This window comes from Aotus nancymaae, unplaced genomic scaffold, assembly GCF_030222135.1.
Source record: "Aotus nancymaae isolate 86718 unplaced genomic scaffold, 86718_ANA_hifiasm-v0.15.2.pri h1tg000040l, whole genome shotgun sequence".
Taxonomy (NCBI): domain Eukaryota; kingdom Metazoa; phylum Chordata; class Mammalia; order Primates; family Aotidae; genus Aotus; species Aotus nancymaae.
Genome location: NW_026988454.1, coordinates 29,196,174 through 29,223,834, shown reverse-complemented (window position 1 = coordinate 29,223,834; position 27,661 = coordinate 29,196,174). Strand labels below are relative to the sequence as shown.

General features: G+C 40.0%; 1 protein-coding gene across 11 annotated transcripts in view; it reads right to left on the bottom strand.

Annotated features, from left to right (window-relative positions):
• The window catches only part of NHSL1 (NHS like 1), a 272,793-nt gene that overhangs the window by 37,148 nt on the left and 207,984 nt on the right, over positions 1-27,661 (bottom strand). For all 11 annotated transcript variants that reach the window (XM_064360639.1, XM_064360640.1, XM_064360633.1 and 8 more), the window contains one exon: positions 6,762-6,889. Coding sequence is in view for 7 of the 11 variants with exons in the window: in XM_064360633.1 (XP_064216703.1) it covers positions 6,762-6,889 (128 nt within the window). In the remaining 4 variants the exon portion in view is untranslated. The remainder of the gene's footprint in view (positions 1-6,761; positions 6,890-27,661) is intronic.

Here is a 27,661-nt window from a genome sequence, read left to right as displayed (position 1 = left end):
AGATTTTGGCATTTGTGAGAAATTCTGGAATCAGTCACCCATGGATACTGAGGGATTACTATATACAATTTTTATTCCTAATCACAAAATTCTCTGCTTAAAAAATGTGTTAATGATTTCCCGTTAGCTGTGCAATAAAAGAATTCCTTCACTTAGCACTGCCCCTCGTGAGCCCACCTCAACCTCCCTCGACCAGCACTCCTGTTATCATTCCTGGTGAACTCATCCATAGCATGGCCCGTCTAACACCTGCCCGAATCCTTCACAGCCTCACTTCCAACCTGCCTCGGCTGCCTACTCCATGGACATACACCCTGACCTATCCATTGCAGGATGCCTGAATTGAGGTTTTCAAAGTGTTTCAAAAATTGGTAATCCTACAGAAGTTGCTGAAGGCGCAAGAAAAAGAAAAGAATCGACTATGCCCAATGTTCCTGACTTAAGTAACTGATAGAATGGAGTTGTGGTTTACTGAGGTGGTTTTGGAAAACTATGAAAGGAGGGAGGGGGGTTGTTTTTTCTTTTAGAAGAAATGTGAAAATCACATATTTGGATTTGGACAAGTGAGACACCTGTAAGACATTTCAGTGGAGATGGACAGTAAGCAGATAACTGCATGAGTGTGGACTAAAGACATAAATTTAGGAAATATCAATGCATGGTGCTTAGAGCCATGGGACTCAGTAAAATCACCCAAGGAGTGAGCCTGTTACAGAGTAGCAGGGGTACAAGGTTTGAGCTCCAGAGTTAAACCAACTTTTAGATATTTGAAAGAAAAGGACTATCCAACAAATGACTGAGAGGCAATGGCTGGTGAGGGAAGAGGAAAACCAGGAGTGTGTCGTGTCATGAGAGCCAAGTACTCTTAGAAGAAAAGAATCATAAACAATGTCAAATGCTGAGAGGTTGAGTAAGATGAGGCCTGAGAATTAACTATAAATATTAGATTTGGCAACGTGGAGGTGACTGGTAGATTTAACAAGAGTAGTTTAAGTGTGCGCTGGGAATAAAAGTTTGTTTGGAGGGGCTTCAAAAGAGACTGTGAAGAAAGGAAGCGGAGATGGCAAGTCTAGACAGCTCTTTGGACATGTTTAATTATAAAGTTGAACTGAACAATGTGGTAGAAATTTGAGGGGGATGAAAGGTCAAAATAGGGTTTCTTCAAGATGAAAGAAAATACAACATGTTTATATAATGGTAGTTATGATGCAATCAAGACATAAAATTGATTAGGGCTAAAAGAGAAGAATAAATTGCAAATACAAAGTCCTTGAGAGGTTGGCCTTATTCATCCCACTGGAAATGCCTGACCCTGATCTAGGCGCTTGCATCACAGCAGGGCAGAAGAGGAGTAAGGACTGATTACCCATCGCAATGGCGGGAAAGGGTGAGTCTGTAAAGGAGGAGATGCAAGAAGTTTGATGGGTTTGGTGTTGAAAAATACGACCCCTGATTGCTTTTGTTTTCCTAGTGTAGCCAATGAGTCTGTTTTTTGTTGCTGCAAAAGAATATATGAGACTAGGTAATTTATAAAGAGAAGAGGTTTATTTAGCTCATGGTTTTGCAGGTTGAGAAGTTTAAGGGCATAGCCCTTGCTTCCGGCAAGGACTTTCATGCAGTGTCACAACATGGTGGAGATGATGAAAAGGGAAGCAGACATACGCAATGAGGGGAAGACCTGAGGGGCTCCTGGCTTTATACCAACTGACTCTCACTGGAACTAATCTATTCCCACAAGAACCAATCCCATCAAGAGAGAGGGCAGAAACTCACTACCAAGCCAGAGAACATCATGAAGCTATTCATGAGGGATCTTCCTCCATAGCCCAGACACTTCCTACTAGGTCCCAACTTCCAACACTGCCACAGTGGGATCAAATTTCAACAGAGTTTTGGTGGGGACAAACTCAATCCATATCCAAACCAAGCAGACAGGATCTGCAAGTGAAGCAGAAGAAGTTGTGTTTGGAGATTTGAGAAGGTGTGAAATATTACTTGGGAGAGTGGAAGAATGAACTGATGAGTTAATATAGGACTGCTAGGCAGCACTTGAGGCTTGAAGTCATACATTTGCAGTGAAACATACTCTGGCATTCTTCTCTAGCCTTAGGTTTTAGTGCAAATCAGGGAAAAGTTGGATCAAACTGGAGTTGGTACTTTGCCAGAAAAGTGGCAGAAGGAAAAAGGAGCCAGCAGAGTTGAAAATGTGTGCAAAGAAGTGAGTACGCTCGCAGGCCATGTAATATAAGCTGGGGAAGGATGAGTGTGGACATGAAGAGGGAAGGATTAATGGGTGAGAATTTCTCGGAGGGTCAAATAATTTTTGTAATAAGATTCTAGAAAAACCAAGCTAGAAAAATAACAGAGTTATCCTCAACTCTTCTTTGTCCTGTAACTTAAGCAAATCCTTCAGGATTCACTTTCCCAAATAAACCTAGAAACCCTACCACCACTACTGTGGGCCCAGCTACCCTTGGCTTTCGCTTGCCTGGATTACTGCAATGGCCTATTGTCTTGTCTCTGTGCTTCTGTCTTCCACTCTCTATGGCCTAACTTTCCTACAGAAAAATTCCACTAAACAATAAATCAGATCACATTACTTCCCTGCTCAGCTCCTCCAGTGACTCCTCCTATCACCCAGGAGCAACTAATCCAAAATCTTTACTGTTGCCAATTAGGTCCTATGTGATCTGGTTCTTGGTTATTTCCTCCAAAGTCATAGCCACTCTTCCCCTTGCTCAGTGTCCACCTGCTCTGGTGTGTGGCTATTCCTCTCACAGGATAACTAGAATAAGGTTTCCAGGCAGTTCCATGTGTGATGGTCTTTTTTTTAAATTTTTAAATTTTACTTTAAGTTCTGGGATATACGAGCTGAACATGCAGGTTTGTTACATAGGTATACATGTGCCATGGTGGTTTGCTGCACCTATCAACCCATCATCTAGGTTTTTAAGCCCCACATGCATGAGGTATTTGCCCTAATGCTCTCCCTCCCCTTTCTCCCCACCCCCCGACAGGCCCCAGTGTGTGACGTTCCCCTCCCTGTGTCCATATGTTATTGTTCAACTCCCACTTGTGTGACATTCTCATATGTCACTTGATGGTCTGCTCTAATGATTATTCTCAGAGTCCTTCTTGGACACTCAATCTAAAATGACAGTCCTGTTGCTCTAGAACTCTCCTTACCATTGTTTTATTGACCTTCATAACACTCGTCACCACCTGGTGTTGTATGATGCTTGTTTGTTCCCCATGATCTGCCCTTCAATAGAAGGGGCTCTGGTTCACTCGATGGCTTCTCAGCACCTAGAACAATGCTTGACATTTTGGTAGGACTGAATATTTACTTAGTAAATGAATAAGAGGGTGGGCAAGATGGCAGCCACGCAGTGAGGTCGGGTGTTCAGCCCTCCTTACCGCTACCTGGTCCTCAATCTCACTCCTTGCTTCTGATGAGGACTCTGGAAGCAGTAGTTATACCTAGGCACCAGGGGCAACCTGACAGAGGATGACAGGCTGCTGGCCACTAGCCTGGCTGCCGCAGCCAGCATCGCCCTTCTGTCTGTCTACTTCCTGCTTTGGCAGACCCTGGTGTTGTGGGCGGACTGGGCCCTCAGCACCACGCTCCTGGCGCTCCATGGCCTGGAGGCCATCTTGCAGGTGGTGTCCATCGCTGCCCTCGCCAGGGGCTTCTGAAGAGGGCTCAGGGCAGGAAGACCCAGGATGGGAAAGCTGGAGAGGAGAGCAGGCCTAGGCCGCTGGAGAACAGCTGCAGTGCTTAAATGCTGAGCGTCGGTCCACTAACATCTCAGTGGCATTTGCACTTAGTGCTAAACACATTCTCTGTGATTTTCTTTCCATTTCTAGATTCACTATAAGTGATCATTAAAAAGTATCTAAGCTGTTATTTTATAGTAGCTTCTCTTCACCTGTTTTTATTGTGTGTTTTCTGTTTGGAATAGTTACATTCAAATAGCTAGATTATTTTCTCTTCACCTTTTTTTTTTTTTGAGACAGAGTCATGGAGTCTGGCTCTGTTACCCAGGCTGGAGTGCAGTGGCGCGACCTCGGCTCACTGCAACCCCCGCCTCACAGGTTCAAGCAACTCCCCTGCCTCAGCCTCTGGAGTAGCTAGGATTATAGGTGCATGCCACTACACCCAGCTAATTTTTGTATTTTAAGTAGAGACGGGGTTTCACTATGTTGGCCAGTATGCTCTCAAACTCCTGGCCTCAGGTGATCTGCCTGCCTCAGCCTCCCAAAGTGGTGGGATTATAGGCATGAACCACTGAGCCTGGCTCTCTTCAACATATTTTTTAAATAAAAAAATGTATATGCCTCAAAAGAAAAAAGAATGAATAAACTGCTTGTTCAAAAAGCTCACAGAGAACAATCTTATTCCACTCCCCACTTTCTACATAAGGATATTAATGCCTTAAAGGGGTTGTGATGCATCCAAAGAAACACAGCAAGTGGCAGAACTAAAACCTGCAGTTGGTCTCCTAACTCCAGAATGCCACTATCTCTTAACTACCCTCTTCCTCATCATTCACACAACTGTTCTTTTGGTCTCAGTCCTCAGTGACCTTTTGCCTGCTGCAACAGCCCCATAACTATTCTTCTTACATACTTTACCTTGACCTAATCCTTCCCCCATTTCCTCACTACCCAAGTCAAAGGAATTTCTTTTTCACCTAGTACTATATGCCCAACACTTACAACAGCAGGTTATATATATTACTCTTTATTCTACTTAGTTCTCCCTACCCTGTAGCTGTAAAATCCTTAAGGTATGTACAGATATCTTACCAGTCTTTGCATTTTGCAGCATCTGATATATCACATACACTCTTTTTTGTTGTTGTTGTTTTGAGATGGACTCTGGCTCTGTTTCCTAGGCTGGAGTACAATGGCGTGATCTCAGCTCACTGCAACCTCTGCCTCCCAGATTCAAGGAATTCTCCTGCCTCAGTCTCCTAAATAGCTGGGATTACAAGTACCACACTCAGCTAATTTTTGTATTTTTAGTAGAGATGGGGTTTCACCATGTTGTCCAGGCTGGTCTTGAACTCCTGACCTCAGGTGATCCACCTACCTCAGCCTTCCAAATTGCTGGGATTACAGGCGTGAGCCGCTGCACCCAGCTCCACATACGCTCTCAAGCAACATTTATTGCATCGGCTGCTTTCTGTTTCTAAAATGTTCTTCCAGAAATGAATGTCTTGCCATAAAAAAATAGGTAAGCACAGTGACAGATATGTTAGTCTAATTATTCCATATTGTATACCTATATCAAATCATCACATTGTGTCTCATAAATGTATACAATTATGATTTGTCAATTTAAAATATTAATTAAAAAATGAAGACTAGGTGCGGTGGCTCATGCCTGTAATCCCAGCACTTTGGGAGGCTGAGGCAGGCAGATCACTTGAGGTCAGGAATTCAAGACCAGCCTGGCCAACATGGTGAAACTTCGTATCTACTGAAAATGCAAATATTTGCCAGGCGTGGTAGTGTGCCACTGTAATTTCAGCTACTTGGGAGGCTGAGGCACAAGAATTATTTGAACCTGAAGGTGGAGGTGGCAGTGAGCCGAGATTGCGTCACTGCACTCCAGCCTGGGTGACAGAGCAAGACTCTGTCTCAAAAAAAAAAAAAAAAAAAATTTGGGTGAATATTCATTTAAAGATCAGAAATTTAAGGTAGTCATTTCCCTTTTGTTTTTTGAGGCAGGGTCTTGTTTTGTTGCTCAGATTGGAGTACAATGGAGTGACTACAGTTCAAACTCCCAGACTCAAGGGATCCTCCTGTCTCATCCTTCCATGTAGTTGATTCAGCAGATACAAGCCACAATGTCTGGCTTCATTTCACATTTTTGATTAACTATTATCTTATTTTATTCTCTGAAGTTACTTATTTGAGGAAAAGGATAATAAATTTTGAATAATGTTCTTCAATCAATAAGGCATTTATAAATTGGCCTAATTCCACTGAAAGTTTTTAATTAATTAAAAATGGTTGTGAAACCAAACACTATTCATCAAATCTTAAGTAATTCCAGTGTCAATCCACATTACTTAGTAAATGAAAATAAAACTACATAAATCAAAATCTTCATACATTTTTACTCTTTCCTATGTATTTAGTACTGAGAAAATTACTTCTCTTAGGTAGTTCGTGCATATCTCCAGAAATGGCAGAGGAAAAGGAACCCCAATATAAAATAGCATCACTAAATGAACTGGCTAGTGCAATAATACTAAGTAAATGCACTGCTTCCATCCTATCTCCATTAATAATACTAATGACCGTAAAACAGTGGGTCTTGCTATTACATCAGAGTTCATCTTTGTCATATCACTGGGTTCTTGGTCATACGAAAAATCAAACAACAGAAATAAGCCCTTTATTTTTCTAACCAAAAAAGAATATTTGAGATGCACAAATACACTGATTTTATGCCTCCTTTAATGAATTCCTTCAATTCTAATCTTACCTTTTTAAAAATTAGGATAATCTTCTATTTTCTGAAAAGCTGCCAAGAGTATTGAGAGTTTTTGGTGTATCCTTTACCAAGTTTCCACTTACATTACTCTTTTACATAACTGTGGCACATTTGTCAAAACCAAGAAATTACCTTGGGACAATACTATTAATTAAAATATAGGCTTGATTTTGATTTTACCAGTTTTTCCAAATATATTCGTTTTCTATTCTGGGATCCAGTCCCCAGAACTCTGTTGAACTTTGACGCTTACCTTTTGATCTGTTTCTTCATCTTCGTCTTGGTAGTCATCACAGAGTGAGCTGGCGTTGGCTGCAAAGGTGGGTCCCTGAGAGTAGTACTGAGAACTCCGGTAGCCATCATGCCGCAACTTATCACATTCTGCAGAGGGGCCACACAGGGAGAAGAAGAAGTCCATTAAAAACCTTTACTCCTCTTTGCTACTTTATATTTACTCCTCTTCACTTACTTTTTAAAGTTGTATTTTTCTAAACATTAATAGGATATTAAAATGATAAAAACTAAGAAATATTAAAGTACCTACTACACACTACGTTGCATATTTAAATTAATTAAACATTAATATTAAATAATACTTGATAAGATAGCATTCAGAGCTCACAACCACCCTGTGAGGTAGACAGCATCAATAATTCTATTTTACTCACAGAATATTGAAGTTTAGGGTAATTATATTATTCACTCTATAATGTTATGCAAGTGAGCAGTGGACTTGGAATATTAACCCAGGGTCTTAGTTACTAGATTATGTGATGATATTATTCCACATAAAATAAAAAAAACAAAAAAAAACAAAAAAAACCAAGCAATTCTCATGCTATGCTTGTTTCCTAGGCTCGCTAGCTGGAAGTGACACACGAGATCACAGATTATAAGGCTCTCATTTTATTTTAATTTCTCAATTTAATTTTGATGTCAAATAGCCTGTAAATGCTGTGTGGAATTTAATAGAAGGTGGGTGCCAGCCTAAGACATCCGCTAGTCCCCAGAGGAATGCCTGGCACCACCGAGTGGACGGTACCAGGGCCATGGTGCCCTGAATCTCAGGGGTACTGAGGCCACTGACTGCGTGGAAAGGAGGATCCTCTTCGAGGGGAAAGCACTGCACGGCAGCTCTCGTGGGTGGGGGACGGAGCCGTAAGAAAACTTCCAATGGCTCCTTCAAGCACCACATGTACAAAGGAGCGTTTGCCTCAAAAAAGGATTTACCACAGGGTTCCTTTAAATATGCAGCTTTCTAAAGGGGCACAAAATGTGTGTGGTTTTGGAAAAGTTTTCCCTTGGCACGGCTTAGAAAACCATGCACCTACAGGCACAGAACTAAACTAGGGCACCTTCAGGGCTCCTTTCTGACATCAGCATCCACGATTCCTCCTCAAAGAGGAGACGGCAGTCACTTCAGTAGAGGGCTAAAAATAGTAGGCCAATTTTAAATAAGCCAGGGGATAAAAAAAAAGTCCTCATTTTCCTTTGCTACCTCACAGTGGGAGTAGAAGGACAAAGTTTACAATTTGGAACTGCAAATCAGACAAAAATGAGGATCTGTTAGAATGGCAAGCTAATGAAAAAAATGCATATATAATCATAAAATAGCTAACTAATACTACTTCAGTTACTTAGAGGTTAAAAATGTTGTTGTCTGGGCTGGCAACTACTTGTAATATTGATTAAAACTGATATTTAAAAAAATGTCTGAAAGTTTCAGGACACATCATATTTTTAATGAGACTATACTCATATTAATCTAATACTTTGTAAGAAATATTTTCACATTATCTTCATTTGACAATTTTCCTGAAATAAATAGTATAATTAGAATCTATATTCTCACTCTACAGAGAAAATGTTACATAAAGCATGACTAGTAGTTTTCTTCTTTTTTTTTTTTTTGAGACAGGGTCTTACTCTGTCACGCAGGCTGGAGTGCAGTAGCATGATGATCACAGCTCACTTCAGCCTCAACCTCCTGGGCTCAAGTGATCCTCCTACCTCAGCTTCCTGAGTAGCTAGAACTACAAGGACATGTCATCACACCTAGCTTTTTTTTTTTTTTTTTTTTTTTTTTTTTAAGATATAGGGACTCACTATGTTGTCTAGGCTGGTCTTGAACTCCTAGACTCAAGCGATCCTTCCACCTTGGCCTTCCAAAGTGCTGGGATTACAGGCATGAGCCACCGCACCCAGCCTGACTAGTAGTTTCAAACAGTATTTTCTGCAGAGTTCTAGGATTCTGTAAATACTGGATTAGATCTTCTTTAAATAGCTATCTTAAAGCTAAGATTAAAAAATAACACTTGGTTGGGTGTGGTGGCTCATGCCTGTAATCATAGCACTTTAGGAAGCTGAGGAAGGCGGATCATGAGGTCAAGAGATCAAGACCATCCTGGCCAACATGGTGAAACGCCATCTCTACTAAAACTACAAAAAATTAGCTGGATGTGGTGATGCACACCTATAGTCCTAGCTACTCAGGAGTCTCAGGCAGGAGAATAGCTTGAACCCAGAATGCGGAGGTTGCAGTGAGCCGAGGTCGCACCATCATACTTCAGCCTGGGTGACAAAGTGACACTCTGTCTTTAAAAAAAAAAAAAAAAGGAACAACACTCAAGAATGGCTATAATTAAAGAGCAAGGTCAGGCACCATGGCTCACACCTGTAACCCCAACATTTTGGGAGACTGAGGAGGGTGGACCACTTGGGGCTAAGAGTTTGAGACCAGCCTGGGCAACATGGCAAAACCCTGTCTCTAATAAAAATACAAAAAAATTAGCCAGATACGGTGTCATACTCCTGTAATCCCAGCTACTCTGGAGGCTGAGGCAGGAGAATTGCTTGAAGCTGGGAGGCAGAGGTTACAGTAAGCCAAGATTGCACCACTGCACTCCAGCCTCAGCTCTTGTCTCAAAAAAACAAAACAAAACAAAAGTAAAAAAAGCAACAGATGTTGGCATGGATGTAGACAAAAGGAAACATTTACACACTGTTGGTGGGAATGTATATTAGTACAACTTCTATGAAAAACAGTATGGAGATTTCTTAAAGAACGAAAAATAGAATGACTATTCGACCCAGCAATCCCACTACTGAGCATCTATCCAAATGAAATCATTATAGAAAAAAAGATAGCTATAGCCATATGGTCATCGCAGCACTATTCACAATAGCAAAGTCATGAAATCAACCTAAGTATCCATCAATAGTTGATTGGATAAAGAAAATGTGGTAGGTACACACCATGGAATACTATGCAGCCATAAAAAAGAATTAAGTCATATCATTTACAGCAACCTGCATGGAGTTGGAGACCATTATCCTAAGTGAAATAACTCAGAAACAGAGAATCAAATAGTGCATGCTCTCACCTTCTTAGTGGGAGCCAAACAACTAGTTAGTACACATGGTCACACAGATGGAAATAGACACTGTGGACTCCAAAAGGAGGGAAAGTAGAAGAGGGTGGTGAAGGTTAAAAATTACTTATTGGGGGGGTCACGCCGGTGGCTCACGCCTGTGATCCAAGCACTATGGGAGGCCGAGGCGGGTGGATCACCTGAGGTCAGGAGTTAGAGACCAACCTGGCCAACATAGTGAAACCTCGTCTTTACTAAAATTACAAAAATTAGCCATGCGTGGTGGCGGGCACCTGTAATTCCAGCTACTCAGAAGGCTGGGGAAAGGAACTGCTTGAACTCGGGATGTGGAGGTTGCAGTAAGCCCGAGATTGTGCTACTGTACTCCAGCCTGGGGGACAAGAGCGAAACTTCATCTCAAAAAAAAAAAAAAAAAAATTATCTATTGGGTACAATGTTCACTGGGTGATGGGTACACTCAAAGTCCAAAGCTCACCATTACACAATATACCCATGTAACAAACCGGCACATATACTCCCTAAATCTAAAAAAAAAAAAAAAGACTCAAGTTCAACAGTTTCACATACCAAATTTTAATGACGGAATTAATTTATTAACTTATGCTGCTAAATTAACTTTCCTGTGGTCCTAGAAATAAAACTATTCCTACTATCTCTGTAAAACTAAAGTCTCCTAAAGATCAGAGTGCAACGTGTAAAATAAACCAATATAAACTATTACCACTTGCAGCTATTTATCTGTGTAACTCAGCGTTTTCAAATACTTTACAAATATTAAGAGGAGTCCAAAGCCCTTTTAAACTTTTAATTTGTTGTTCAACATTGTCTTCTTTGCTTTATTAGTGAACCCTATAAGAAGTTTAAATTATAGGGCTGGGCACAGTGGGTCACACCTGTAATCCCAGTGCTTTGGGAGGCCAAGGTGAGAGGATTGCTTGAGGCTAGGAGTTCAAAACCAGCCTGAACAACATAGGGAGTCCCCATCTCTAGAAAAAAAATTCTTTTTAATTAGCCACGCATGGTGGAATGTGCCTGTAGTCTAGCTACTCAAGAGGCTGAGGCAGGGGGGTTGTTTGAGCCCAGAAGTTCGAAGCTGTGATGAGCTATGATCAGGCTACTGCACTCCAGCCTGGGAGACAGAACAAGACCATGACTCTAAAATTATAATAATAGTAATATGACTAATAATAAAATAATAATAATGTTTTAAAAGTTTAAATTCTAAAACTTAACACTACTCAAACATTACTTTTACAAATCTATTTAATGTATTGGATACCATGTAAGACTGTGTTTCAAAAGGACATTTCCTTGGGAAATAAGAAGAGACTGCTGGGCAAGATCATTTCTAAAGGTGATTATTAGTTTGATATTCTTGGCCGTAACATTGAAAATAGCCAAAATGACTTGACACATGCTAGATTGTAAAAGACCAAATACTGTAAAATCATCATCTACAAGTTAAAAGCATGGAAGCCTGGCAATTATTAGTGCTTCCAGTGTGTGTCACCTTTTTAAGCCCAGTTTAAAAGACAATACATCTTTCCTTCACTGTGAAATTTATGTCATAAAAATGTTTTAATAGCGGTATAACAAATATTAGTATAACAAATGAAATATGATGCTGGATCTAAGACTAGACAATATAAATTCATGGCAGCTGACCAATGACTTTTTTACTCTTATCAAATTTCTGAAATCTAGTAAACTCATCAAATTCCATTGTCATTTATTCCAACTCTAGGAGAAATTTAGGAAATTTTCCTTGTCAAATTGCAACAGATCTCAGGTTCTTAAACCATGGTTTTGTTCATTACAAATGGAGTGAAACCAAAGCGAGAGCAAGCCATCGTGAATAAGCAAGGACTTTTTAAACACTGAACTGAGAGAGTAACTGCAAAGCAGAGCGTAATTTAAAGCCAGGTAATGCCTGCAACCACAGGCTAGAAACAAGATCCCAAATGTAAAAGAGGACATACCGTTCACACATACTCTCTTTGCATCAGAAATTTAGAGTAAAACTGTGTTACTGTTCTCACAGTACTGCTTGGATAAAGGTATCACTGTGGGTTGTGTCCTCGTTTCCCAGCCATAAATTTGCTCCTCCTTCCCTTCATGTCAATCCATTTTCTTTAGCACAAGGACAATGGACAAATATTTCTTGGTAGACCACAGTTTTCAATATAGAAGAAAAAAATAATGTTGTAGTGCTAGGTGGTCATCTGACTCTCACATGAATTTATTGCTGCTGCGGCCTCCAAATCTTTTTGCATTAAGGTATTGTTTTGTTTTGTTTTGTTTTATTTTTGAGATGGAGTCTCACTCTGTTGCCCAGGAGTACAGTGATGTGTTCTCAGCTCACTGCAACCTCTGCCTGCCAGGTTCAAGTAATCCTCATGCCTCAGCCTCCTGAGTAGCTGGGATTACAAGCGCCCACCACTAGCTAACTTTTTTTTATTTTTAGTAGAGACAGGATTTCACCATGTTGGTCAGGCTGTTGTCGAACTCCTGACCTCATGTGATCCACCTGCCTCGGCCTCCTAGGATTATAGGCATGAGCCACTGTGCCCAGCAAGCATCAAGCTACTCTTTAGACATTCGATGTTTAATCTAGTAGTTCCTGACTTATCCTCAGTGTGTATGTTCCAAGACTCCTAGTAGATGCCAGAAACCAGAGATAGTCCCAAACCCATATATTACTGTTTTTTCCTAGACATCAATACCTATGATAAGGTTTGAGGTATGACAGGAGAACTAGCATGAGCTTCTTTTCCCTTTGTCACAATTTCACAGACAGAAGATTCATTTTTACCATAGACCTTGGCAACCTTAGCATATTATTTTCTTTTTCTGTCCTTATTAAGTCAAAAGCTTTCACCTTTTCACCTAAAGGAGACACCTGATAGCTTCTCAGGCATACCCAAATGGCCAGCATTACTCCTCTTGTCTTTTGGGGCCATTAGCTTCTCAGGCATACCCAAATGGCCAGCATTACTCCTCTTGTCTTTTGGGGCCATCATTAAGTAAAATAAGGGTGACTTGAATACAAGCACTGAGATGCTGACAGGCAATGTGATAACCAAGCTGGCTACAAAGTGATTGACGGGTGGGCAGTGTCTGCAGCGTGGATCTGATGGACAAAGGGAAGTTTCATGTCTTAGGCAGGATGGAGGGGGCTGGTGTGAGATTTCATCATACTGCCCAGAATGGCAAAAATTTTAAACTTATGAAGTGTTCATTTCTGGAATTTTCCATTTAAAATTTTCAGACCATGGTTGACTGCAGGTAGCTGAAACTGTGAAAAGTAAAACCACATATAAGAGAGGACTACTTAAAACATGTTATCTACACATAAGGAAAAAGCAAGGTCCTTAGTGATGCTGATAAAAATACAGGGACGTTTTTAGCAGACTTGTGTCATTTGTCACAATTGATTTCTTCATATGTCAAATTCCACAAGAGAAAGCATACGATGCAGTGAAAATTTTACTGAGTTTATTAGAAAGATTCTGAAATGTAATCTGAGAGGGCAAAGTTCTTAAATAGATGGTTACAAAGTATGACCTGCTTAAATGAGAGAGATGGAAAAATAGAAGAAGAAACAGAAATTAAGTACAAAGTGGAATAAGATGGGATTGTTTTTCTATTTCCCAAGGAAATGACATGGAAAGATAGATGCTAAAAGAAAAAAAGGAAGAAGTTTGCTGACTTCTTAGATTGTGTGAGAAAGGGAAAGAACTGACAGAAGAAGCAGTCATTCCTCTGTATCGGAAGGGGGTTGGTTTCAGGACCTCAGAATACCAAAATCCATGCATACTAAATTCCAGCGAATCACAGACCCAGAAAGTCGGCTTTCTGTATAATGCAGGATTCGCACCCTGTATTTTCCATTCTCATTTGGTTTCAGATGCAGAAAATATCCGAGCATTTTATTTTCCATTCACATTTGGTTTCAGATGCAGAACCCAGAACTTATGGAGAGCTGACTGTGTTGAAAAAATCTGCATATAAGTGGACCCTCCAAGTTCAAACTTGTTGTGTTCAGGGGTCAACTGTATTTAAAAGAAGCACTGCAGTGTGAAAAGCCAGAAGGACCAGTTCGGTAGGCCAGTTACCATTTTTCAGGTCATGAGCAGTGTTGACGTGTGTATGAATTCCTAGTAAAGTTTTGAAACATTCAGGTCAAAGCATAATTTTGGTATTTTTAGCATAATATTCTACATATACCATATTTTAAAATCTGAATGTGGTTTCTTTTTAACAGTATTAAATCTTTTGCAACCTTCCTACTGTAATTCAAGGTTATTAAACATTGGGAGGACTCCAATTCCAAAGTTAATTATAAAAATAGTGGTCATGATGTACCGCTTCAGTGAGAAAGTCCTACGATGATCTAGAGCCTAAAAAACCGTTTTTCAGATCACTGATTTTTAAAGCCAATACTACTGACACTTTTCTAAACTGAAAGCCCCTTGCTATCATTATCTAATTTGTGTTTACAATAGTTCTCTGAGAATTGAAGGAAAGTAGTCATTATATCAGTCTTACAGATTCTGAAGCCCAGGTACAAAATGTCTGATAGATCGAGGTTTCTAAACTTCTATCCCAGTTAATAATCCACCAGATTATTAATAACAGGGTAAAAGGACAGTTCTATCACAAAACTTCATCTTAGTTCACAAGGACTGAGAATACATAAAACTATAAACATTCATGTTTAGAAGAAAATAAACTCCAGTCCAATAACTGAATGAAGCATTGTAGAGATAAATAATCTAGTTTGAGCTTTCAAATAAACGGGTAGAAAAAAACTGACTGCACCTAAATATCACATATTGTGAATATTAGATAATGTATTTTCTTAATGAAAAATCAAACCAAAGTGCATTTAAAATAGAAGGGATGTACCTACCCCTTCATTAATGTATTGGGCTTGGCAATACTGGAAAAGAGAAAGAAATCATACTGTAGTGAAGATTCTCCCTTGTCACTCATGCACAATGAATTTTCCAAAAATATAGTCAGATTTTCCAAAAATTCTTCAGGGCAATTAAACTTCAATTTATTTAAATTGTCTTCAACAATAAACCAACTAGAACACAATTAAAAGACAATAGATGTTCAAACATATAAAAAAGTTGCTCAATTGTGTGTAGCATATCAAAGGAGTGAAAAGCTGTTTTAAATCTTAAAGACATTGTGTATTTAATACAGATTTTTTCAATAAATATTTTCCTTTATAATTTATAGTAGTTTTAAATAATAAGTTTCAAATAAACATGCCCTTTTGGTTTATTATTAGACTAATAATTTACTTTTCTCCCTTCCCCTCTCTTTAGAGCAAGAGTTGTACAGCAAGGAAAACATATAATGGAACAAAAGCATGCTTTTACATTTCAAGTATTAAACTCAAATTTACCTCCTAATAAATGCAAATTTGAGCCCATAAGACCACTTCGCCACCAATTATCACTTTGGTGACACTTAGCATTCAAAGCAACATAAAACATAAAGAAGAGAAAATATATGTCTTTAATGATTAAGCCCAAGCCTTTCTAAAAGTTCTAAAAGTAAATATTTTATCTCTTAATGGAGCCTAGAAAGACAAAACATTCCAGATAATGGAGTACAATGTGCTTAGCTGCAAGTGAAGCAAGAAAGAAAGGGCCAATCTGAAAACAGCCAACTATCACCCTGGTGTCAAGGAAAAGGGAAATTTCCTGAAAGGAATGAGTCTCACTTGGCCTTAAAAAGGAGGATGAAAGTTATCTAGACTTATAGCAGCAGAAAGTTGGAAAAGGCAAAGTCAAGCTGGTGACAATTGTTTACTTCACAACCTGCAGGTTCAGTGATTCTCCTGACCTGTGCTTTGGCCAGCCATTTCTTTCTAAACCTCTGAATACTCTTCTTCCAGACAGTCAAGGCAGAGCTAACTTGGAGAAAACATAGAATGAATATGCAGAGGCATCAACACCCAGTTTCTCAGGTCACCTTTGCCACCAACCAGAGAGAAGAGCAGCAGCAGTCAAGAGCTCCAACTCTTTAACTGGGTAGCTGTGTGTTCAAATCCTAGCTTGTAACCGGTAGTGGGACTGAAGGGTTACATTCCAGCCTTCAAGGTGCTTACAGTTTAGCTGCCTGATTAAACAAATTCACAGGCCAATGTACAGAGCAGTGGCGTCTCAAGTTAAGGTGCACCAGAATCCCTTGGAGGGCTTGTTATAAAAACGCTGCTGAGTCCACTCCCATAGCTGATTCAGTAGGTCTGGGGTGGAGCCGGAGAACTTGTATTTCTAGCAAGTCCTCAATCGATGCTGATGCAGCTGTCCTGTGAGCCACACTATGAGAAAACTGTTTCAGAGTAAGGCAAATACCTAAAGAGAAGCAGAAATAAAATTAAAAGGGATCAACATAATATCCATTTAGCGTGGAGGTGAAAGTAAAAGAGAAGTCTTCTCTATTTAGAGGAGGTGTTAGGTGGCGCTCCCAAAGAAGGCAATAGAATGTTGCTTCCTACATATTCCATATGAGAAATGATAAAAAAGTCCAAAGGAAAAGAGGGTTGGTCTGTTCTTTTTATTATGTCACAAATGATCCACACTTGCCAAGCAAATAACTTAAAATGGAACATAGGATAAAGAATTTAGCTGATACGGTACAGATCAACGGGCAGGAAATGCTATGTCTGGTATCTACTTTTAGTCCCTAAAGAATGCCATTTTGTTTCAGGAAAAGCTTTAGTTTTGCTACCGTAGAAGTGTGTCTTACATGTCAAGATTTCCTTAAAATGCTTGGAAGGTTCTTACATTTATTTTAACATTCCACTCCAGCTGTAACTGCAGGGGAAGCTTCCTGATCAGGCCACCACCATCTCTCACTTGATGGTGACCTCCACCTGGTCTACTTTGACACCCCGTCTCCTTTACTGTGAACTTTCAACACAGAATCAGATTGATCTATTTCAAAACAATGAGTCAGATTATGTCACTTCTGAGTTCAAATCTCTCCATGCCCTGAAAGTAAAAGCCAAAGTCCCCCTAATGGTTTCTAAGCCCTACATGATCTGGCTCAATGTGGGTGGCTGGCAGGTGCTCACTGAGTTCTTTAAACGAATGAATGATCTGTATTTGTTCAGCAGCGTACTTGAAAGGGTACTGTAACTATATGACAAAGGTGATGGCCTCACTGCTCACCCAGGTAAATTTAATCCTCGGCCACACTTTCTGCCTTAATTAACCCAAAGCATATGACCTGACCTCCAATTAAATGGGCTGCTTCTCCCATTCACAACTCACATATTTGAGAAGTAAGAGGATGGAAGGAGAGCAGGTGGAATAGAATGAGTAAGGAAGATGACGTCTGGTGCACCATCATGGTTATTCTATCCAAGAAAATTTTGCCTCAGTAGAATTTCAGGGAAACTGACCAAATCTAGGATTAAAAAGCTAACTGCAAAGCTTTCTGGTCAGGCAGAACAGACACCACAGGAAAGCTGCATTTTCAGAAAAAGCTTGCAGTCAAGTTTAGGGGAGAAGGAAGATGGAAGAGGGGAGGTGGTGATAGAAGGCCACCTTTGAAATGGACAGGTTTCTTTGCCAGGGGAGGGGAAAAAAAAGGAATGATGAGCACACTGCCTAAAATTTATTTTTAATAGCACAATTCCAAATGACTTCTCATTTCAATTTACATTGTATATTTAGCAAAATAAAATGACCAGGTTAGGGATAACCAAAGAGGGAAAATACACTACTAATTGTGGTCACTGGCTCAACAGTGAAACTAGAAATGAATTTGTTAACAATGCATTAACACATTTTAGAAAGACTGGTTTTCCCCCATGTCTTGGGATCAATATCTCTGTCACTGACATTCAACACCATAGACGATCTCATTTGATGTAGAAGGGCTAAAAATAAAAGGCCATTTTGATTAATATTCTTGCTCTGTGGTTAATTCCTATTAGAGTGAAATTAAAACCTCCAAAAAAAGAAAAAACCTTAGGAATTAAGCATTAAAACTTGAGCCACTGGATAAACTGTTAGCTTTGTTTTTCACTGTACACCATGGCAAGAATCACTATTAAAATGTCATTTGCCATTGCAGAAAACCAGCTTTTCACATTTCTTCTAGTCACATGCCCAAATTAATTTAAGAAGCCTGGAAGAACTAAATCTGATTTAAATTAAGGTGAAAGCTTTCTGGTGCCATGATTAATGTGACTGTGCTGAGAGTCTGCAGGTCCTAGTTGAGCACCACCAGAGAGTGCTGCCAAATTGGAGGTGATCTCATTTCACTTTAGACTTATATCGTTGGCAGCAGAGGAGCATCACCAAGGTTACTCAAGATCAAATAGCCTGCAAAGATTCTAAGCCAACACCGGAGACTACGGTTGTAAGGTGAATGATAACAAACCTTATCCACAGTACCTTCAATGTAGCGTTTTTCTGCTGCCCTGAGTGAAATATAGAGGCCACTCAAGTTACTTACTTTATCAGGAGTTAAAATAGAATTGCTGAAACAGCAGACTGGCTACAGACACAAAAACAAAACAAAAAGCCTTTTGTTTAAACAATCCGTAGTGCTTTGTTAAGACCTGAATCATTTAAATAACTGTCTTTGCCATTCTATCTTTTGTGTGTTGCTTACGGTTAAATAAAAACAGGGGTGGGGGGGCGGGTGTGGGCAACACGTCTCTTTAACTATCTGGAAAAGCAGTGATTGTTTATTTTTCCTTTGCTCGTGCATCTGACTTCCCTCTCCCAGGTTAAGGACATGGAGGAAAGCACTTCTTTCCGGGTTGCCATACCCAGAGTAGTACTTAGTATTATAGAAAATTCCGTGTCATCAAATCTGATAGGAGAAGTTAAATAGCCCCTTCTGTATATAATTCCCATTCTGTTAATCCCGTATTTTTGTCTGCTCTTTTCTTTTTTCTCAATGGGGCATTTAATCGGTGGTTTCATTCGGTTGGGCAACTTTCCCTCAGGACAAAAATTCCAAAAGAGCCTAATGAAATACCACACATATTTTTTTAAAGCCTTTAATAACATCATTTGCCTTTGAAAAGTCAACCTAATTAAATTCACGAGAATTGAGCAAAAGCACGCTAAATAAAGCCATCCTTTTCACCAAAGAACTACCAATATGGCAGGGGCCACATTTCAATCAAGGCTCCCACACCATGTAATGAGCAGCCTCAATCTCTGGCTCCATCTCAAAACATGCTTCCCCAATTCCCTCTAGGAGACAGAGGCTGTAACCTCTGACCCTCCACTTTCCCGAGTTGACTGCCTCCTGCCTCTTCAGCGAACATGCTCCCATTCTCTTTCCATATGTGCAGTCCTTTCCCTGCCTGCTGACTCCTTTTGTCTGCGGCCCTGTTTTCATAGTCTCTCATTTTTGAAACATGTAATATCAGTTCTACCCTGCCACTACCTCAAAACACTAGCCCTTCCATCTCTGCTCTGTTGGCATCATTCACTCACCTTTATTTCTTTTAAAAAATTACTTTGTTTTTCTGCTTATAAAAATCATTCTTATCTCAGAAATTCTGGCTTCTTAAAGACTTCCTTGAAACTGCCCTTTCAAAGGTCACCAATCACCTAACAACCAATTCAACAGCCTCTTCTTCCAAGGACTCTCTCCCAGTCTGGGAGTGCCCTGATGACTGCCTCATCCTGGCTGACTCTCTTCTTCCCCAGTTGTGCTACTTTGCAAACTTCTCCCTCCCAGCGCCCTAAAATAAAGCTTCCAAGGCTCAGTGGTCCCCCTCCCCCTCCTGCTCCTCCTTGCCCCTTGCCCTCTCCATCCCCAATCTCATCGCTTCCACATTCTCAACACTTGTTCCCTGGCTTTGACTCCCATCTCTCTCCTGAGTTTTAGGTGACTTTTCCAAACATTTTCAGGCCCTCTACAAACACAACGTATTTGCAGTCCCAGTCACTGGACTGTGTGCTGGGGACACACAAGTGAAAAGACAAGGCCCTGCTCCCACGGATGTTACTGTCAAGTGGGGAGACAAACGTGCAAACACAATTACATAGTGTACCACAAGCAGTGGAACGGAGGAGTGTACGCTTCCACGGGAAGGTGGAGAAGAGAAGGGCTTCCTGAGGCTGCCCAGGGGAATCCAGGAGAGGTTGTGGGGGACTCCAGCACCCAAGGATGACGCTCTAAGGGGAAACAGGAGTTGGTCACGTGTGAGAGGCTGTAGTTCAGAAGGGAAAAAGTATGGCTTGGGACATGCCGTGGAGAGAAAGAAGAACGAGGCAAGCTGGATTCCAATTGACTTTAGATTCCAAATGACTTGTGAAGGCACAAAGTAAAAACCTTAGGTGGAGGGGTAGAGATGTCTGGAAAGCAAAGTTGATCCAGAAGATGAGATGAGACAAAGAGGCTGGCGTTCAGGAAGGTTTTCAGATGCTAAGAGCTTAGGTTATATTCTGTTAGTAATGGGGAGCTGCTAAAGAATTTTTAACTAGGACAGGCTGACCAAGTTTGTTTTAAAGACAACACCCAGGGTGAGGCTTGATAATACCACCGCTATGAACCTTGTACATAAGCTAGTCATACATCCATCTTATCTCTGGCTACCTTTCCTGGAGGAAAGCACCAATGTCATTCATCTTTGATTGCACTATAACATCCAGCCCAGCACCTCACTTGCAGTATGCACTTAGAAAATTTTTCCGTCCATATGAACTTGAGATTACACAACCCAGTTTGTCAGGACTTATGCTCAGCCGTCAGTAACATCTTTGCGTCAGTGAAGTTCACACATATTACCCTTAAACAGTTAAGTACTGAAAACCCAATCAGAATTTTGGAGCTTACAAGGGAACACAGAATCATAAACTGTTTTTCAGAGGAGGGAGCCAAGCATGAAGATGGGACGTGACTCCCGACATCCTGCGGCTTGCTACTGACGGCACTGCAACCAGAATTCTGGTCTCTCATCTCATTTTCTGGAATCGTTAATGACAACGAAAGAAGATGTCAGTGCTGCTGTGGTTTTTGGAAATATGAGGTAATTGTATTTCCTTCATCTGTTCAGGGACTTTTTCAGAATAACATAGCACTCCTCCTGCCCCCTAATTCTATGTCAATATTTGTTTCAACTAGAAAATGGTTTAAAACTGTATAAATAAGTAATCGAAAGTTTCTTGCTTGTAAAATACTTAAGTGGCTGGGCGGGTGGCTCACATCTATAATCCCAGCACTTTGGGAGGCTGAGGCAGGCGGATCACCTGAGGTCAGGAGTTCATGACCAGCCTGGCCAACATGGCAAAATCTTGTCTCTACTAAAAATACAAAAATTAGATGGGCGTGGTAGCACGCACCTGTAGTCCCAGCTACTTCGGAAGCTGAGGCATGAGAATCACTTGAATCTAGGAGGCAGAGGTTGCAGTAAGCCAAGATGGCACCACAGCACTCCAGCCTGGGCAACAGAGCAAGACTCTGACTTAAAAAACTAAAAGAACAAAATCTTTGCTGTAGCCAGAGACATCTGACCTTCTCCTTCTGCACATCAATTTTACTGTATTCTTTAGGAAGTAGCAAACTAGGCAAATTGTAAACTCAGCTGCAAGTGCTAAATCATTAGTATATTTATTAATTCCAAATGTTTATCTTTCTTTTCCTTGTCACCTATGCCTATTTTTTTAAGTCTATTGAATTACTAATGACCAATTATAACCCTAAAAATAAGCACCAAATGCCATTAAGATGAAAGAATGGTTACAGATATTAATCAAACATGTCACATGATGCTTCCTTTATTTCTCTTAGACTTATTTGAATTTTAATGAAATCAGAGGTGAGTGAAGAGACTTCAGGAGCAACCATCAAGTCACCACCTTTAGGCAACGAGTCAATCTGCATTTCCTAAATTAACTGGCTAAAGAAACCAAATCTGTCTTTGGCCATAAGATTCCCAGCGTGAGCTTTGTTTGTTGCTGTGAATTTCCAGAAAGTTGAGGGCAGCTGAAAGGGCATCAAAGGGACAGGTCTCCTCGGTGCTCTTGAGGTCTGAGATCAGAATAGGCCAGCATGTGTGAGCACCAGGAACTCTTAACTTCTCTGGGTCTTGGTTTGCTTATCTACAAAATGGAAAGGGGAACCGACCAGAGGACTGGGAGGCTGAGGTGGGAGGATGAATTGGGGCCAGGAAGTCAAGGCTGCAGTGAGCCACAATCACATTGCTGTACTCCAGCCTGGGCAACAGAGCAAGATCCTGTCAAAGGAAAAAAAAAAATAGAAGAAGAAGAAGAAAGAAAAAAGAAAGGAAAAGAAAAGAAAAGCAAGCAGGAACAGGAAGCTTCTGAAGTTTAGGTCACATCTGACCTAGGTAATGGTTATACAGGTGTATAGCTGCAAGTACTAAATCATTAGTATATTTATTAATTCTAAATGTTTCTCTTTCTTTCCCTTGTAACCAGCTACTCAAGAGACTAAAGTGGGAAGATAGATTGGGCCCAGGAAGTTGAGGCTGCAGTGAGCCACGATCACATTGCTGCATTCCAGTCTGGGCAACAGAGTAAGATCCTGTCTTAAAAAAAAAAAAAGAAAAGAAAAAAAGAAAGAAAGAAAAGAAAAGCAAGCAGGAACAGGAAGCTTCTAAAATTTAGGTCACATTTAACCTAGGTAATGGTTATACAGGTGTTCACTCTATTTCTTAAGCCGTATACGTTTTATGTACCTCTCTGTGTTATATGTCATATATATATTTTTTTAATTACAGAAAAAAAGATGAAGAATTCAATGTGGTTAGCACAAGGTGGACAAAGCAGATGTCCATCTTGGGCCTGTCTGAGGTGGTGGGCAGGTGCAGCATGCCATCAGGGCAAGCTTTCAATCAATGTCCACAGGCCGTTTCTGCAAAGGGATCTCCTAGACAGCCCTGGGAAAGTGCCACAGGACCTTCAAGAGGAGAACTGATAGCGAAAGATAAGGGGCGACTGCGGTATCTCAGGGACCCATGGGCTCTAGGCCGATAAAGACAGCCAAGCATCCTCAGCAAAACCAGAAAGAGGCCCACAATCTCTCCCAAGACAAACATACTTGTCTAAGCTAAAAAGGAGCTAGGAGGCTTCATGACATTGAAAGGTGGATGCAGTTACCCTCAAAGTCTGGTGGCGGTAGCTGTAGAGAAATCTGGCTAGAACAACTTGGAAATCCAGTCCATAATTTTAAGAAAGGTAAATCATTCTTTAATGTTAAACAAGTCAATGTGCACACCAATTGTTTTTCATCACTTGGTATAAGTAGTTATTTTTTCACATTGTGTAATAAATCCTCAATTCCTATCCTTCCAGGTATAATCAGTATAACCCTCTGAGTTTGAATGACATAGGCCAGATTCAGCACGCCTCCTTGTGCTCACACTTCTAATCCTAGAGCCACAGAGCATGCTGACCTGCTAAGATGCATTTCTACAGGAAAGAGTTGTGACTAGAGAACATTTCTGATACCAACAACAGCTGCCCTGTGAACTAATTCAGGCAGGAGTGTACACAGAGATAGTAACTAAGGTGCCTGTTAAACACCGTGTGAGAAAATATGTTTCTCTTTCTCCTAAGTTGGGCTTTTTGGGGATGGAGGCTTAAAGGTGACATGTCTTTATTTTAACCTTGAATATGCTCATAGTTGTCAAATGAGGTCTACAGGTTACAAAAAACCAAAATCTGAACCTCTCATTGAGCTTACTCCTGTTTCCTGATTTCTTTTCCACTTAGTTGTAGCCCTTTCCATGAAGCTAAAAACTATGCAGATAAAAATTTCGCTAGATTTAGGTTACTTATCATCACAGCTATCTCCAATGAAGTTCATGAAGGATTCAAACAATGATGGACGTAAAAAAGGTAGATTTCTTCTGGAAACGCAAGAAGTTGAGTGAATTCTTCACAGATAATGGGATCCATCTTCAAAAATTTATTATTTGTTGCTACCAGATGTCTTTTGAAGCAAATATCAAAATGCCATTTTTGTTTTGTTTTGTTTTGTTTGAGATGGAGTCTCGCTCTGTTGCCCAGGCTGGAATGCAGTGGTGCAATCTCGGCTCACCATAACCTCTGCCTCCAGATTCAAGCAATTCTCCTGCCTCAGTCTCCGAGTAGCTAGAACTACAGGTGCGCGCCAACATGCTAAAACGCCATTTTAAAATGTGGGTAAATGTTGGGTATCTCTTATCCGAAATGCTTGGGACCAGAAATGTTTCAGATTTTGGAATATTTGCATTATAACTACTGACTGAGAATCCCTAATCCCAAAACCCAAAATGCTCAAATTTGAGCGTCATGTCCATGCTCAAAAAGTACTGGATTTTGGAGCATTTCAGATGTCTAATTTTCAGATTAGGGATGTTCAATCTGAATAATGAAGATACATGTTTATATCTTCATTAGCAGTGAATCATTACCTAAATCTCTAGTAACAAAACAAATCAACAAACAAAACCAAGACGTTTAACCTAAGCCTGTGACCATCAAATTTTATCAAAGTCTCCACAGACTCTCCAACTGTAAATACAAAAGATATCTGCTATATTCAGATCAAAGTAGAGAAAAATTATACACGGACAAGAGCCTGTTCCACATGCCATTTTACACATCTTGAAAGACTATCTCCTTTCTGATGTGGGGATGGGAGCAGGAGGGAGTGGCGAGTGGAGGGACCTCCCAGTGCTTTTCTTTTTCCTCTGACTGAGCCCTCTCTCCCTATGTGCACAGTGTACCTCATGCACACCTCCATCACACTACGGCCTGTTTACTACTGGAAGACAGTAAGCCTGCAGTAGCAAACCTCAGGACAAGCTTTGCTGCAAGCTGCTGCCAAGACAGCAGGGCCTGGCTCTTTAAAGTTGAGGACCCAGGAACTTTCATCTGTTCATTTAAACACTCCTGGCATAGAACCGAATTTTAAAAAGTATATGTTTACATTTCATTATTCATTTATTGATGCTCGCTGTGTCATTTCCCTCCAAGCTTTATGGTTCTCAAGAGTAGACTCTAGCTCCCCATAAAAACTGACGGAATAATTCATACAATAAGCATTTAATGGTAATAAAAAATCAGCAACCCATTTAATACTAAAGAATGGCATTCTTTTCTTAAAATTATGGACACAGTAAGAACAGAAGATGAAACAAAATAGATTACTCACTGTGAATAATTAGCTACCTTTCTATATTTTTAAGTAGAGAATGCTGAGCTTGAATGAACTTAGACTGATAATTTATATAACATCAAATAGGGTCACATATTCAGAGACTTATTTTAATCTTCACTGATAATGAGGTAATAAATACCTTGCACTCAAGTTGTATTTATCTCAGGTTGCTAAGATGATATAGAGGAAGAGGTACATGAAGTTCTGTATATGTGGTTAAAAGTAAATAAACAGAGAACAAAAGAACGCAGATAATCTTTCTCATTTCATCTTTTCCTACCACTGTTCCTAAGTCTATAATTTATCTAAAATCTCTTACAAAGTTTTAAAATCCAGACTTCAAACGTTGCGCTCCAGAAATTTTCCAAAGTTATTAATTTTATTAATAGTAAATTCCTTTGATGAACCATTTTAGAGCATTAAAACAATTATGAAAGCATTTATCTTTTCAAAATAAAATTCAAGTTTAGGCAAAACCAGTGGGGCTAGATGATATTTCATATAGATGTACTGCATACTCAAAAAGAAAAGCAAAAATGTCTATAAACAGATGTTCAATTTTTCAAGGGGAGAAAAGTCCAGTTCTGATCTGGAACTTGAAAATACATGAACTAGGGAGTGAAGCACAGTTTCCTGGAGAGTGATCAAAACAGTCGAGCCTGAATATTCAAACTTGCACATACCTTCATGAAAGCGTTTTCTACAAGCCAGACCATGTAGTGCTCTGTTGCTTAGAAGCTGGGCAGAGAAATGCTAACCAGGCACTGCCTCGGGGATTTGTCCTGGGAACGGTGCCATTTAACATTCTTATTAATTATTTGGTGGAGGAAGGTGAGCTATAAGTAGAGAAGTTCCTGGTCACAGTTTACTAAAGATAAATCAGCAGGAACTAAAGGGATCTGGAGGAAACTTTGGTTGGATTTAGGTACATTCAGGGATCAATATTATGACAGCAACAAAGCTCACAGCACAACTCCAAGGCTATTTACAAATGAGCCAAACGAATGCCATTCTTCTCATTTAACACTGAAGTCACTAGAGGTAGAGGTTACTCAGGCTAAATAAAAAGGGAACCCAACAATGCCCTCATTTCTGGATAGTCCAATAGCAAGACTGTGAGATACAAGATACTGTAAGATACATGAGATAATCTAAGCATTACAAAAGATTAAAGGAACAAAATATAGGGCCATGATCTGAAATGTTTGCACAGTTCCGTTCTGAACACCAAATCTATGGTGAACCTATGGATAGCTATTCCTTCTCTCTCCAAGCAGAAATTATCTGCCCTATTTAATTCCCATAAAGCAATTTTTGGTTTGTCTCCTCAGTATTTTTCACATTGTGATTTGTACAAGGATGCAGGCATAAATTCTTTAGAGCTAGGACCCTGCCTTTGTACTCTGCACTTCTGCTAGAATAACAAATTCCCAATAAATAAATCGTTGTTAAAGGCAGCATAGTGTAGCAGTTAAGAATATGAGCTTCAAGGCTTCAGACTGTCCAACTTTAAATCCTGGTTCTACTGCTAATTAACTTGGAGATCGTGGGCAAGTTTCTAATCATTGTGCTTCTATTTTTCTAGAGTAAGCTGTACGATTATCAGGAAAATTAAAGGATGTAATACTTTAGTGGTCTTAGAACAGTACCTAGCATTATAGTTAAGTGTTTAATAAATGTTATTAGCATTCATACTGGTAGTATATTAAAGAATAAATCACTTCATAAGTGATTGATATACAAGATAAAGTTATCATAAAAATTAGAGGGGTTTTAATGCTAGATTTTCCTTGAATCAATCACAGAATTTCTCCCAAATTTAAGTCTTCCACAATTAGATAAAATATATGAGGTCCAGTTCAATTAAATTTCAGATAAATAACAAATACTTCTTTGGTATACTATTGTCCCAAATACTGTATGGTAGGAGAAATCTGGTAGGAGCCAGCATCTGGTAGAATTAAGAAGTTTGATTTGTTGTTCTAAGAAAAAAATCTCTGAATTTTACAAGTTACTCCTTCCTCTTTGAAGAACTACTTTCCTTCTTTATGACCTTTAGGATGCCCTCCTTGCCACATATTTACTTTTTAACACCAACAATAGATTGGGCTGGGTGCAGTGGCTCATGCCTGTAATCCCAGCAGGTTGGGAGGCTGAGGTGGGTGGATCACATAAAGTCAGGGGTTCGAGACTAGCCTGGCCAATGTGGTAAAACACTGTTTCTACTAGAAATATAAAAATTAGCCAGCCATGGTGGTGCACTCCTATAATCCCAGCTACTCAGAAGGCTAAGCCAGAGAACTGCTTGAACCTTGGAAGCAGAGGTTGCAGTGAGCCGAGATCATACCGCTGCACTCCAGCCTGGGTGACAGAGTGAGACTCCATCTCAAAAATAAAAACAAACCACAATAAATTGAAGTAAAAATGATAACTTTAAACTAGATACAGGAATACACTCTTCCTATATTTTCTACTTGACCAAGTATACCTTGCCCATCTGCTGGCAGAACCTAAGCTCAGAGGAGCCCAGTTGGATGCTACCCCAGTTCAGATCAATCAAACCATTTAGCACATCTTCGAAGGCTATATATAGGTC